The sequence below is a fragment of the Rattus norvegicus genome, chromosome 1 (assembly GCF_021556685.1).
Source record: "Rattus norvegicus strain SHRSP/BbbUtx chromosome 1, alternate assembly SHRSP_T2T, whole genome shotgun sequence".
NCBI lineage: Eukaryota > Metazoa > Chordata > Mammalia > Rodentia > Muridae > Rattus > Rattus norvegicus.
This window is the reverse complement of record NC_141534.1, coordinates 187,563,891-187,579,232: the sequence shown is the minus strand read 5'-3', so window position 1 is coordinate 187,579,232 and position 15,342 is coordinate 187,563,891. Positions and strand designations below refer to the sequence as shown.

At 37.7% G+C, this 15,342-nt stretch overlaps 1 protein-coding gene across 5 annotated transcripts in view; it reads right to left on the bottom strand.

Moving 5' to 3' along the window:
- Abca14 (ATP-binding cassette, subfamily A (ABC1), member 14) overlaps window positions 1–15,342 on the bottom strand; it is a 106,551-nt gene that overhangs the window by 30,449 nt on the left and 60,760 nt on the right. For all 5 annotated transcript variants that reach the window (NM_001432351.1, NM_001432350.1, NM_001432353.1 and 2 more), the window contains 2 exon segments: window positions 7,285–7,489; window positions 7,619–7,871. In NM_001432351.1, the coding sequence (NP_001419280.1) occupies window positions 7,285–7,489; window positions 7,619–7,871 (458 nt within the window).

Sequence of the window (15,342 nt, the reverse complement as noted above, 5' to 3'; positions counted from 1 at the left end):
CACAAAATTGAAACAGACGGAGCACTACCAAATTCCTTCTATTAAGCCACAATTACTCTTATACCTAAACACACAAAGACCCAACAACGAAAGAGAACTTCAGACTAATTTCTCTTATGAATATTGATGCAAAAATACTCAATAAAATTCTTGCAAACTGTATCCAAGAAAACATCAAAACAATCATCCATCATGATCAAGTAGGCTTCATCCCAGGTATGCAGGGATGATTCAGGATATGGAAAACCATCAACGTAATCCACTATATAAACAACCTCAAAGATAAAAAACCACATGATTATATCATTAGATGCTGAGAAAGCATTTGACAAAATTCAACACCCCTTCATGATGAAATTCCTGGAAAGAACAGGAATTCAAGGCCCATACCTAAACATAGTAAAAGTCATATACAGCAAATCAGTAGCTTACATTAAATTAAATGGAGAGAAACTTGAAGCAATCCCACTAAAATCAGGGATTAGATAAGGCTGCTCACTCTCTTCCAACTTACTCAACATAGTTCTGGAAGTCCTAGCCAAAGCAATCAGACAACAAAAGGAGGTCAAAAGGACACAAATTGGAAAGGAAGAAGTCAAAACATCACCATTTGCAGATGATATGATTGTATATATAAGTGACCCCAAAAGTTCCACCAGAGAACTGCTTAACCTGATAAACAACTTGAGCAAAGTGGCTTGGTATAAAATTAACTCAAACAAATCAGTAGCCTTCCTCTACTCAAAGGATAAAAAGGCTGAGAAAGAAATTAGGGAAACAACACCCTTCATAATAGTCCCAAATAATATAAAATACCTTGGTATGACTTTAACCAAGCAAGTGAAAGATCTGTATGATACGAATGTCAAATCTCTGAAGAAAGAAATTGAAGAAGATCTCAGAAGATGGAAAGACCTCCCATGCTCATGGATTGGCAGATTAATATAGTAAAAATGGCCATTTTGCCAAAAGCAATCTACAGATTCAATGCAATCCCCATCAAAATTCTAATTCAATTCTTAGAGTTGGAAATAACAATTTGCAAAATCATTTGGAATAAAAACCCAAGATAGCTAAAAATATCCTCAACAATAAAAGAACTTCTAGGGGAATAACTATCCCTGACTCCAAGCAGTATTACAGAACAATAGTCATAAAAAAGTGTATGGTATTGGTACAGAGACAGGTAGATAGATCAGTGGAATAGAATTGAAGACCCAGAAATGAACCCACACATCTATGGTCACTTGATCTTTGACAAAGGAGCCAAAACCATGCAATGCAAAAAAGATAGCATTTTCAACAAATGGTGCTGGTTCAACTGGAGGTCAGCATGTAGAAGAATGCAAATTGACCCATTCTTATCACTTTGTACAAAGTTTAAGTCCAAGTGGATCAAAGACCTCCACATCAAACCAGATACACTCAAACTAATAGAAGAAAAAATGAGGAAGAGTCTTGAACACATGGGCACTGAGGAAAATTTCCTGAACAGAACAGCAGTGTCTTATGCTCTGAGATCAAGAATTGACAAACGGCACCTCATAAAACCACAAAGCTTCTGTAAGGCAAAGGACACTGTGGTTAGGACAAACCGGCAACCAACAGATTGGGAAAAGATCTCTACCAATCCTACATCTGATAGAGGGCTAGTATCCAAAATATACAAAGAACTCAAGAAGTTAGACGCCAAATAACCCTATTAAAAATGGGGTACAGAGCTAAACAAAGAATTCACAGCTGAGGAATAGTGAATGGCTGAGAAACAACTAAAGAAATGTTCAACATCCTTAGCCATCAGGGAAATGCAAATCCAAACAACCCTGAGATTCTCCATCACTAAGTCAGCATGGCTAAGATAAAAAACTCAGGTGACAGCAGATGCTGGTGAGGATGTGGAGAAAGAGGAACACTCCTCCATTGTTGGTGGGATTGCAGACTGGTACAACCATTCTGGAGATCAGTCTGGAGGTTCCTCAGAAAATTGGACATTGCACTACCTGTGGACCTATCTATACCTCTCCTGGGCATATACCTAAAAGATGTTCCAACATACAACAAAGACACATGCTCCACTATGTTCATAGCAGCCTCATTTATAATAGCCAGAAGCTGGAAAGAACCCAGATGCCCTTCAACAGAGGAATGGATACAGAAAATGTGGTACATCTACACAATGGAATATTACTCAGCTATCAAAAACAATGACTTTATGAAATTCTTAGCAAATGGGTGGAACTGGACAATATCATCCTGAGTGAGCTAACCCAATCACAGAAAAACACGCATGGTATGTATTCACTGATAAGTGGATATTAGCCCAAATGCTCAAATTCCCCAAGATGCAACGCAAGGACCACATGAAACCATGAATGATGACCAAAATGTGGATTCTTTACTCCTTCTTAAAAAGGGGAACAAAAATATCAATAGGAGGAGATTTGAAGGCAAAGTTTAGAGCAGAGACCGAAGGAACGGCCATTCCCAGACTGTCCTACATGTGGCCCATATATACAGCCACCAAAACTAGATAAGATGGATGAAGCTAAGAAGTGGATGCTGACAGGAACCTGATATAGATCTCCCCTGAGAGATACAGCCAGAACATGTCAAATACAGAGGCAAATGCTAGCAGCCACCCACTGAACTGAGAACGGGACCCCCGTTAGAGGAATTAGAGAAAGAGCTGAAAGAGCTGAAAGGGCTTGCAACTCCATAAGAACAACAATGCCAACCAACCAGAGTTTCCAGGGACTAAACCATTACCCACGGACTATACATGGACTGACCCATGGCTCAAATTGCATATGTAGCAGAGGATGACCTTGCTGGGCACCAATGGAAGGAGAAGCCCTTGGTTTTGCCAAGGTTGGGCCCCCAGTGTATGTGATTATTGGGGAGGGGCGGGTGAGGAGTGGTAAGGGGGGTTTATGAGGAGGGAAACACCCTTATAATAGGGGAGGGCGAAGTGTTAGGGGGGCTGATGGACAGGAAACCAGGAAAGGGAATAACATTTGAAAGGTAAATAAGAAATACCCTATTTACAAAAAAACAGAAAAAATAAATAAATCTAAAATATGAAAAAATACCACAGTACTATATTAAAATTGCCTTATAGCACATCCTCTGTAACCTAAGAGTAAAGTAAAAATTGATAAAACATAATTAAACACATATATAATATATCAAATATATTATCAAATCTATTTTAATAGACAGTGTTTCGTAGTTGTTTTTTGTTGTTGTCATTTGTTATTTTGGTTTGGGTTTTTAATTAATTAATTAGTTTTTAGATGTTAGTTCTCAATATGTAGCCATTGGCTCACCTAGAACTCACTATGTAGATCAGGATGGCCGAGAACTATTAATGATTTGCCTGTCTATGATGCCCATACGCAGGAATGAAAGATGTCTGCCACCGTGCCTGGCTATTTCATACAGGAACATCATTATAGCTGTATCTTATCTAACGTGGCACTTACGACCCTTCCCTATGACTACTGATTACACACACTCCGTGGTAAACATTATACAAATAAATATGGTCTAGAAGTTCCCCCATTATATGAGGAGCAGTGAATCCTTCATAGACCAAGTATTAAATGTTTGGGGCATCTCAGAAATTAAACATGTTCCAGATACCAAACTAAGGCATGTAAAGGTGCTATAACAAGTTAATTAAGTCACAATTTTGAAATAAACTACTGGAGCCCCGTTTTACGATTTCTAATAAGAACTGGAAGTAGCAATCTGATATTTGGCAATTAAGACTCAGACAATCATTTAGACAATTATTCTTAATTTTAAAAGATTCTAGTAAAAAAAACCTCTGTACATTCCAATTCAAACAATAAAGCTGGCTTTACAATCAATTATTATATTCCTATTTTATTGTGGATTTTTATATTATAACGTACTTATTTCTTTTTTATTTTTATTTTTTTTTATTTTTTTTTATTTTTATTTTTTATTTTTTTTTTATTAACTTGAGTATTTCTTATATACATTTCGAGTGTTATTCCCTTTCCCGGTTTCTGGGCAAACATCCCCCTCCCCCCTCCCCTTCCTTATGGGTGTTCCCCTCCCAATTCTCCCCCCATTGCCGCCCTCCCCCCATAGACTAGTTCACTGGGGGTTCAGTCTTAGCAGGACCCAGGGCTTCCCCTTCCACTGGTGCTCTTACTAGGATATTCATTGATACCTATGGGGTCAGAGTCCAGGGTCAGTCCATGTATAGTCTTTAGGTAGTGGCTTAGTCCCTGGAAGCTCTGGTTGCTTGGCATTGTTGTACTTTTGGGGTCTCGAGCCCCTTCAAGCTCTTCCAGTTCTTTCTCTGATTCCTTCAATAGGGGACCTATTCTCAGTTCAGTGGTTTGCTGCTGGCATTCGCCTCTGTATTTGCTGTATTCTGGCTGTGTCTCTCAGGAGAGATCTACATCCGGCTCCTGTCGGTCTGCACTTCTTTGCTTCATCCATCTTGTCTAATTGGGTGGCTGTATATGTATGGGCCACATGTGGGGCAGGCTCTGAACGGGTGTTCCTTCAGTCTCTGTTTTAATCTTTGCCTCTCCCTTCCCTGCCAAGGGTATTCTTTTTCCTCATTTAAAGAAGGAGTGAAGCATTCACATTTTGATCATCCGTTTTGAGTTTCGTTTGTTCTAGGGATCTAGGGTAATTCAAGCATTTGGGCTAATAGCCACTTATCAATGAGTGCATACCATGTATGTCTTTCTGTGATTGGGTTAGCTCACTCAGGATGATATTTTCCAGTTCCAACCATTTGCCACGTACTTATTTCTAATACCACGATAAAGTCTAAATCTATCCCCACATAAAATAGAGAAGCTACCAACAGATCCACGCATCAGATCCAAGTGAAAACTGAATGTCGAGTGGGGATCTCTTATGAAAAGTAAATGTGAGAAATTAAAATGCTTGATCACAGTAAAGCAACACACTGAGGGAACTTGACAGGCATACTAAGGTTCTGAGGCCTTGGAACTGTGAGAGAAATGGAGCGACCATGGCTCACATGATAGTAGTTAATCACATATGCACATTCATCTTTAGGACAGATGGGAAAATAAGGTTTAACACATACTGAGTGGGGAACAAAGTAAAATGAGGGGAACATAGAACAGCATGACAATATTAACCCAACTACATAGATATCAATTGACTCTAGTTGTAAGGCTCAGGTTGTCAACCTGAAGAACGAATTAATGCCAAGATTATACTATTTGTGAATGACATTCTAAATATGACAATCAAAGTCTCATCTGTCACACCTGTGCAGTTTCTGGCCCACAGGCTTTTCCCTGGTCTTGTCTGATCAGCCCCGCTGAACCATAGCCTACACATCTAACCTCCAGGCCTTGCTCAGGTTAAACATCCCATAATCAGTCCCCAAACCCTCACCTACCTACAGCCTATCCAATATTCATACCTAGCTCAGGTTATATTATATATCTTGCCCAGCTGCTCCGTCAGATCAGCTCTGTCATTTTCAACCACCAGGCTTGGTTATACTCACAAATTCCCTGCATTGGTCTCATCTGGTGAGTCACCAGGATGCCAGACTACTTGTGCCATATTCCATGTCTAGGTCTAGCCCAGCCAGTCAGTAATTCTCTGAAGCCTCACCTACCTGTGCTATGCCCGACCCTCAGGTCTCCCCTTGGCTATTCAGCCTGTATGCCAGGCCGGTTTGAGGAAGCTTAGACTCTTACATCAGACATACAGTCAACCAAAGAAGTCCACATGCTCAGGTCTTACTTCAAAAACAAATAATACGGAAGAACTTCCCCCCAAGTCTACCAATTGAATAAATATGGTCTTCAATGAGAATTACCTAGATGAACTCCAGGACACAGAACTTAAAGACAATCATAAACTTCAAAGACTCAAAATATTTAAAGAAGACAAGACTAAACATCCCACGAATCTTAAAGAGAAGAGCAATAAATAGATGATCGATACCTAAGAAAACACAATATATGACCACATGAAATGATGAGAACTAGCCAGGGTTTGAAAACTGAATTTAGTAAGGAGATGAGAATATGGAGAGAAGCTGAAATGAAAATGGAATTGAAAACCTCAGTAACCCAAATACAAAACTCAAAGGAAAGTCTTACAAGTAGAATGATCAAAGTAAAGGGGGGGGTAAGAATATCATGCCTAGAAGATAAAGAAGGGAATTAGACCATAAATACTAAGAATATAAAAAAAATTAGGTGGATACCCAAAAGGAATATATACAGAAATTGGTGAGGGGGCACGAAAATACCAAATCTTCAATAGATGGAGCAGAATCCTAGTTCAACTGCATAGACCAGATCTTCAACAAGTTCATAGAAAAAAAAGTCGCAAAATTAAGGAAAGAGATACCCAAAGGGATAGAAGAAACATGCATAACACCAAATAGACAGGATACCAAATACCCATGGCACATTATATTTCAATCACTATACAGAGAAATGGATTTGTTTTTAACTTTGACTATGGAAGCTCACTTACCTTTAAAGAAGGCATAAATGTGGCTGTGGAGAGAGCACCAGACAAGGAAAAGCAAGAGAAAGTAACAAACAAAAGCAGACCAATTTTTTTCTCCTGGTCTTGCTTATTGAAGACTGTGTATTCGAAATCTATTTGGTATCTATTCTATCACCTGTGGTCTTCAAAACAAAATTATTATACCTGCACAAGTACATACACGCAGAGATACACAGACCCAGAGACACACTAAAAATTGAATGGCCCATGACAGAATTTTAAATTTTCTAGAGAAAGGCTTCAAAAGATGAGTACAAGGGGATTTTTGTTTTTGTTTTGTTTTTGTTTTCTTGCATAATCTAGAATTACAACACATGGGGAGATGGGGAAAGAGTGGGAAGAAGAAAGCAGCTGCAGTATTTCTTAGTATCCCACCAGTCTGTTTGGCATATCCTTCCATACAGAGCGAAGCTTTGAGGGCAGTACATATTACTGGCCAAATATGTCAGAAGTTAGCTAGCTATCTTAGCTCTTAGCAGAGAACAATTTAGTTAAAAGAGGTATAAGGAAAAGGGTTTTTTTTGTTTGTTTGTTTGTTTTTGTTTTGTTTTGTTTTTTGTTTTTTGTTTTTTTTTACTTTGAGCAATATTCCACAATAGATTTTCTGATTCGATTAGTCAAACCATTTTTATCTTTTCTGGAAAGATGTAGATTTTAGTAAATGTTAGACAAGTAGAAAATGTCCAGGATGTCTAAGAGTTAGCCTTTAAGACAATACACATAACTTACCAGCAACAGGACACAGGCAACGAAGTGGATGATGAGATCCCACAGCAGAGCAGAGAGCCAAAAATTCAAGGTGTAGACACCACTCACAAACTGGATGTGCTTCGCTTTACTAACTCTCTCAGTCACTGTCATAAGGCAAAAGCCACTGGTGAAAATGCTCATCCCAAAAAGCAAGTTAAAGACTATCTGGATTCCTGATGCACTTCTATCAAAGAATGAATAAAGAACAATTGTGTAAAGACAACACCAATTGCTAACAGCAGCATTTTGCTACAAGCATGGTGAGACAGAAACAGAGAATCTGTTTAAAGTATCCCATTGAACAAAAGCTTACCTTTCTTCAGATCTGCCTTTGGTGAAAGGTTGGGGCTGAGGCTTGTTGGAGACAGTAATGGTGGCATCAGGGCCAGAGAGATATTTAAAAATAATGTTGTCTAATATTGATAAAGATAATGGTGATGCATGGTATGCCTCATTGTTAAACCAAAAGGTAAATGTCTTTTCTTTTCTGGTAACATCAAGGGAGAAGGCAACGATGCATGAGTAAATGCAGTCTTTGTTTGTGAGCAAGTAGTCCTGCACACCACCTGGAATGAGGACACAGAGTGGTGATGTTTTCAGCTGCAACAAAGAGCAACATGCTCTAAAGAGAAATAAAACAATAGTTCTACTTGTCTTATATATTTTCACTCTTAGATGCTTCAAAGATGGCTCAATGTATCTTGGCTATTCACCTCAAGGAGTCTACCACTTAGCCATATAGATTTTATGATTTCTAGCTCAATTTCTCGAAAAAAAAAAAAAACCACAGGCTAGTGATCTTAACACTCTCAAACGTCTTTCTCACTTTCAAAACCTTCCATTTCTACACAAAAATATGTGTAAGAACTCCTACTTCTTTTTTTTTTTTTTTGGTTCTTTTTTTTCGGAGCTGGGGATCGAACCCAGGGCCTGGCGCTTCCTAGGCACGCGCTCTACCACTGAGCTAAATCCCCAACCCCTAGAACTCCTACTTCTAGCTTTTATAAATTAACTCAAAGAAAATTGAACTATTGCTCATAGAATATGAAGACTAAATAAAAACATAAAATAAGTCTACCTGAAAAAACAGTTACTTGGAATTATGACTATTTAAGAAGAGAAAAATTGGAGCTAAGTTCAATAATCTCTACTACTTTTCTTGCCCTATTTTTGTAGAAAGATAAAGCAGAACAGATCAGAATTATAACAAATGGTTAAACAAAAAGCTATAAACTTTTAAGAACTTAAAGAAATTCCATGAATCCAAGGAGACACAAATTAAGAATTACAAATCTGCCCAAAGAGACCCAAAATAAAAAAAGTTCCACAAGTAAGTTTCATATTTTTATCAGACTGCTATGGCCCCCAAAACTAATAATAAGTTTTAGATTTTTAATTTATAAAAAACAAAGGGGAGAAGGAAAAGAAGGAAAAGGAGGAGGTTGGAAGAAACATTAGCCAGAATTATCTGAACAAAAGAAAAGGTGAAAATACTAAACTTAGAAATGAAAAGGAGACATTTCAACAGATACAAATAAATTCAGAAAATCAAATAAACAGTTTTAAAGCTCATGTTCTACTCAAAATTTAAAAATAAATAAAGGAACTTTCAGAAACATAAAACCTCCCATCCAAGTACTAACCAGGCCCGACCCTGCTTAGCTTCCGAGATCAGACGAGATCGGGCGCGTTCAGGGTGGTATGGCCGTAGACAAGAGAAGGCTGATTCTTTTTTTTTTTTTTTCTTTTTTTTTTTTTTTTTTTCGGAGCTGGGGACCGAACCCAGGGCCTTGCGCTTGCTAGGCAAGCGCTCTACCACTGAGCTAAATCCCCAACCCCAGAAACATAAAACCTGACAAAGTTAAATCAGGATGAAATAAACACTTTAAACATATTTATAACCAACAATGAGATTGAGGTAGTAATTAAAACTCTATGTAAAAAAAAAAAAAAAAGATCAAAATGGTATCAGTTTACTGCCGAACTCTTATCACACCTCCAGAGAGCTACTACCACAACTGCTTAAACTATTCCATTAAACAGAAAAGGAGGAAATAATGCTTGCAAACTGTTTTTTATGAATCTACTGTTACCTTGACAGGAAAACCAAATCAAGACACAACAAAAGAAATGAAATTATGGATCAAGTTCTTTGATAAACATAGTTGCAAAGATTCTCAACAAAATACTGTCAAGCTGGATCCAAGACTGCATCTAAAAGATCATTCATCATAATTAAGTTATCTTGGTCTATACATACATAAATAAATTCATCACAGACACAACTACAGAAATTATGATTGTAACAATCAATGCAGAAAAGGAATTTTTACAAAAATCCAACATAGTTTCATAAATCATGGAAGTAGGTAAAGGAAGCATACTGAATATAATGAGGGATATATGTAACAACATGTAGCCAATGGAGTGCTAGACAGAGAAAACCTCAAAGAATTCTCATTAAGGTCAGAAGCAAAAGAGGTTGCCTTCTTTCTCCGTTTCTAGTTAGTACAGAGCTTTAAGTTTTAGCTAGAAGAGAAACAAACGAAAGATATAAAAATTGGAAAAAGGTCAAAGTATCCCTATGTGAGGAATGATTCTATATATTTGAAGTTGTAAAGAGTCTACTAAATATTTATGAGCTAATAAATGCTTCAAAGTGGTAAAATAGAAAATAAATATCATTAGTCTTTCTATACGTCAATGACAAAAAACAAACAAGAACAAAAACAAAAACCCTGAAAAAATATCATGAAATGTCATTCACAATAGTCATGTAAAAAACAAAACAAAAAAAAGGAATAAACCTAACCAAGGAAAAAGACACTAGAAAATGGGAAGGGCCAAAGATCTCCCATATTCATGAATCAGAAGAATTAATATTGTGAAAATGGACAATCTACCAAAAGCAATCTACAGTATCAATGTAATCCCAATAAAAGTTCTGGGGTCAATATTCACAGATATGGAGGAAAATAGTCTTAAACTTTCTATGGAAACACAAAAGACCAAGGATAACCAAAGCAATCCTGGACAAAAAGAATATTGTGATAAGTATCACCACACCTGATTTCAAGTTATACTACAAAACTATAGTAGTAAAAACAGCATGGTACTGAAAAAATTAAGGTACATACATCAGTTGAATGGAATAGAAGATCCAGATAACAGTTCCCACACTATGGGTTTTAACAAAGAAGATAAAACTATATACTAAAGAAAAAGCAGCATCTTCAGCAAATGGCATGGAAATCCTGGGTGTCAACATACAGGAAAAGGAGATAATATGCTTATCTTTCACCTTGCACAAAATTCTAAATGAACTAAGGACCTCATAAGATCCAGTTCTCCAAAACTTCTAGGGAATAAAGTAACAGGTGCCTTGAACATACGGACACGGAGAGGCTTTATACACTGGACTCCAGGAGCACGGGAGATAAGACTATTGATCAAAAAGTAGGATTGCATGAAACTAAAGGGCTCAAGGAAACTAAAACAAGATCAGCCAGAGAGTGGAAGAAAAACTGTGTCAACTCTGTATGTGACAGAGGATCAGGGTCTTGGATACACATAGATGTTCCTAGCTATATCCAGTAGGGTGCTCTCTCTCCTCTCTCTCTTTTTCTCTCCCTCTCTCCCTCTCTCTCTAAATAGACATGAACATGAAAAAGAGAATTACAAGGAAAAAGTAGCACAGTGGGGCAGTATGGAGATACAGGAGAATGGGTAAGACATCAGAGCAGTCAGTAGGCATTACTATTACATGTATGAACTTGTCAAAGAGCAAACCTAAATAAAAAATGAATTTAAAACTTAAAGTGATGATTAAAAACAGCAACAAACTGTGATCAATCCTCTTATGCTCAAATCTCAATGTGAAACACAAGTAACATTGAAATCTAAGGTAATGTATCTCCCCCAAAACTACCAATGCCAAAACAATGGATACAGATGAGAAAGTTCTAGATTAATTTACTAAATTAGCCACCGACAAAGAGTTAAAAATAATAAATCTGAGTATGTTCCAAGAGAACATGAAGAAATAACTAAAATGAAGATACCAACAGAAATATGAAATAGAATTAAAAACACTGAAGACAAATGAGATGAAATTCTAGGAATAAAACATTTAATAAAACACTGTAACAACAGAATAGAGCACAGTAAAGACAGACTGTGAGGGAAGGGTAGATGAACAGATACATTTAGTTAAAGACATTGGTAAATTTTTAATGTAGGAACAAAACATGTGTGATCACTGAAAAACCATAAAAAGACCAAATCTACAAATTGTGGACACAGACAAAGAAGAACTTCATACCTAAGGAATAGAAAACATTTTCAATACAACTATAGCAGGAAATTTGCTAAATCAAGAGCAGTAGAAGTCATTTCAAGTACAAGATTCATATGAAACACCAGATGGACAAGACTGGAAAAGAAATTCCATGGGCGATACTTAAAACACTAAATATACATAAAGTGTATTGAAAATTGCAAGATAGAGTCAATGGAGAGTCCCTCTTCCCAGACTACTCTCTCTTGTGTCAAGTTGAGGAAAAAATTAGCCAGGACAAACAGATTTATATAGACAAAAACTCAAAGTATTTTTTCTAAAATCAAGGACAGGACCAGGGTGTTAATGTTCTTCATTTTTGTTAAATAGAAGTCCTGAAAGTCTTAGCTAGAACAATGAGACAGATAAAAGGAAAACAGGTGGAAATGTATTCATAAGTGTCCTTATTTACAGGTTATGAAGGACAATAATGACTTTGACAGAAAACTGTAGGCGGAGCATCCCTTGATTGGGTCAATAAAAACGGCAGAAATTAATCATTTGGGCGAAGGGATAAGGCGGGATTTCCAGGCCAGACAGGAAGAGCAGGAGTTGAAGGGAGTCTTGAGATTCCGACCAGGCTGTGGAGTAGATAGGAAGCTAGAGATTTGTTGGACTCTCGGGGGCGCTGATAGTTTGTAGCCTCAGCAGTGGGCTGTGGAAGTGTCTAGTCAGTTTTATCCAGAAAAGTCTCTAGTATTTTCTTTCCTTGTGGCTAAAGGGAGCTGGGTGAGACTGCCATTGCTGGCACCAGGCAGGGAGGAACAAGTGGAGCTCTTGGAAATACAGGCAGCAGCATAGCTGGGATCTCTGGAAAGCATTAGCTAACCATGGAGGCTGACCGGACGGCAGGGGAGAGGACGCTAGTCCCAGAGCTCTAGCCAGAGCAAGCGTACATTTCTAAAACTACATGTGACAAAAAACTCTTAGACCTGACCAGTACTTAGCAGAGTGGGAAAAGCTAAAGTTAGCATTGAATAAATAACCGCAAAACCGTAAACTTCCTAAATGCCAATTTTCTAACACACCCAGAAGGAGAACTGGGACATCATCCTCTCACAACTGACTACAGAATAGTGTCATTAATTTAACCAAGGAAATGGAAGACCCGTTCAAGGAAAACTAAAATACTCAACAAAACACACTGTTGGATAGAAACATGTCTGCTTTGCTTATTCCTTGCTGCTGTGATAAGGAGCCCAAGGAAGGTAACCTAGGGGGAAATTAGTTTATTCCGGCTCACGGTTTGAGGGCAGTCCACTATAGAGGGGAGGGCAAAGTGGACGCAATTGGTGACATCATAACCAAGCAGGAGACGGATGAGTGCTGCAGTTAGGTTACGCACCTACTTTCGTGGCACTTGAACAAAGGCCCACACCCAGGAAATGCTGTCAGATACTTTTAGAATGACTCTCTCTACCTCGATTAACGCAACCCCTCAGGCGCTCTCATAGAGGCTACGTAATCTCTCCCAGGTTTGCCCCGGTGCTTGTCTCTGAAGTGATTTCAGGTCCTACTCCACTGAAAATTAATATTAACTATCCCTTGTTCATGGGTTGGAACAGTCAATGGTGTGAAAAATGACTGTCTTACCAAAACAATCTAGAGATTCCCTGAAGTTCTCGCCCAAATTTCTATGTCACTCTTCAGAGAAACATACGGCAAATCATTTGGAAACCTCAGAAAGCCAAAGCAATATTAAACAAAAAGAAAAAAAATAATCTGAAGGCATCGACCCTAGCTGATTTCAAGGTGCAACACAGAACTATAGTAACAGAAATAAGGCAGGGTACTGGCACAAACATAAACACACCGATCAGTGTAATATTGGTTCTACATATAGAAACACAAACACGCAGGTCAGTGTAGTGCAGTCTCTACATATAAATCCATGCAACCTCAACCACCCAGCTACCACACAAGTTCTCCAAACAGTAATTAGAGAGAAGAAAGCCTCCTTTAAGAGAAACAGCATAGCTACATGTAGGAGAAGGAAACTAAATCCTTATTTTCACCCTGCATAAAATGTAACTCTAAAGTTAACACAAGACTTAAAATGCTGAAACTGTTACAGGAAAGAGTAGGAGAGAAATACGTCAAGGTGTGTGTATGGGTGTGGGTAATGATTTCCTGACTAGGACTGCAGTTGCTCAGAATGCAGATTCAATGCCTGATAGGTAGGATCTTACAGACCTCGTAGACTTCTGAGCTGCAGAGGGAGTGTTGACTGAGTGGAGGAACTGCCTACAGAATGGGAGAACATCTCTGCCAACTATTCATCTGGCGAATAAATAATATCTAGATTACACAAAGAATAAAAACAAAAAACAAGCAAACGAACAGCTCGGTCTTAGCATAATCCTTTATTAGCTCTAACAAAGTGTGTGCAGACAGGACTGTGCTGTTCATGGGTTTCTGCATGCAAGATCGTGTCTGAGTGGAGATAGTTTTACTTCTCTATTCTCCAACTGGGTGTCTTTCTATTTCCATTTCCTTCCTAAACTTCTGGGCAGTACTCACAGCTTGGCTTCCAGTCTTTCTCATTATGGAAGATGTTTAACTCCGAGAATCAAGACCTGTTTGACTGTGGAGTGTAATTCTGCTAAATGTGCCTCTCGGTTGTTTGCTAGTGTTTTATTGGGATTTTTTGTGCCAGTACTCATCAGGGACATCAGTCCATAGTTTTATTTCCTTATAACATCTTTGCCCGGTTTGGGTATTGAACAAATTCTGGCCTCATAAATTATTCTCTCGTTTTCAAATGTTTTGGGATATTTTGAAAAGGGTTGGTACTCAGAGGCCTTTTCTTTTTCTCCTTGTAGAGATATCTGGTCTTGGATTGCTTTTTAAGGGCAGCTTTTTGTTGCCGGCTTAATCTTCTTATCACTCACAGATCTGCTAAGCCTTTGTATTTTTATGGCTGAATCTTAGTAGCATGTGAATTACTGCAATGTGCTTATTTCATTCAGGACATCTTATGTGGCTATGCAGGTTACTATAGACCCTCTTTGTAATCTTTATTTCTATGAAATAGGACAAATGCCCTTTCTTTAAGTTCTCATCGAGCTACTGGGCCTTCCTTTTTCCTTTTCAACATATCTAAACATGTTCCAAATTGGGTCTTTTCTAAGAAGTGTGCTCTGGGTTTACGGTCCTTTTCCTGTTCCGCTTCTCTTTGCTCAATTTCTATTAGTCTTTCTTCCCTTTGATCACAGGCTCATTTTCTTTATCGGGTTACTTAAAATGTAAGGTTAGGAAGAAACATTTTTAAATGTAAGGTTAGGTTTATCAATAGCTTTTCTCCCTCAATTAAATTTTTTTCTCTTAGCATTTTTTTCACTATATCTGATAAATTTTGATGTTATTATTTTTATTTTTATTTGGATATTTTATTTCCCTTACAAATTCTTTGGCCTGCTAGTCCCTAAAGAGTATGTTATTTATACTATATGTATAAGTTTGGTGACTTTTTTTTTTTTGCTTGTACTGATTTCCAGTTTTATTCTGTCAAGATCTTAAAGGATATTTCAGTAGTTTCAATTTTTAAATTGTATTAAGACTTATTTTGAACCATATTATATATAATATATCTTGAATAATGATCCTTGTGTAGTTGACAAAAATATAAATTATATCATTCTTGGCTGGACAGTTTCCTGTAGGTATAGGAGTCTCATGTGATCTACAGTGTTGGTTAAATA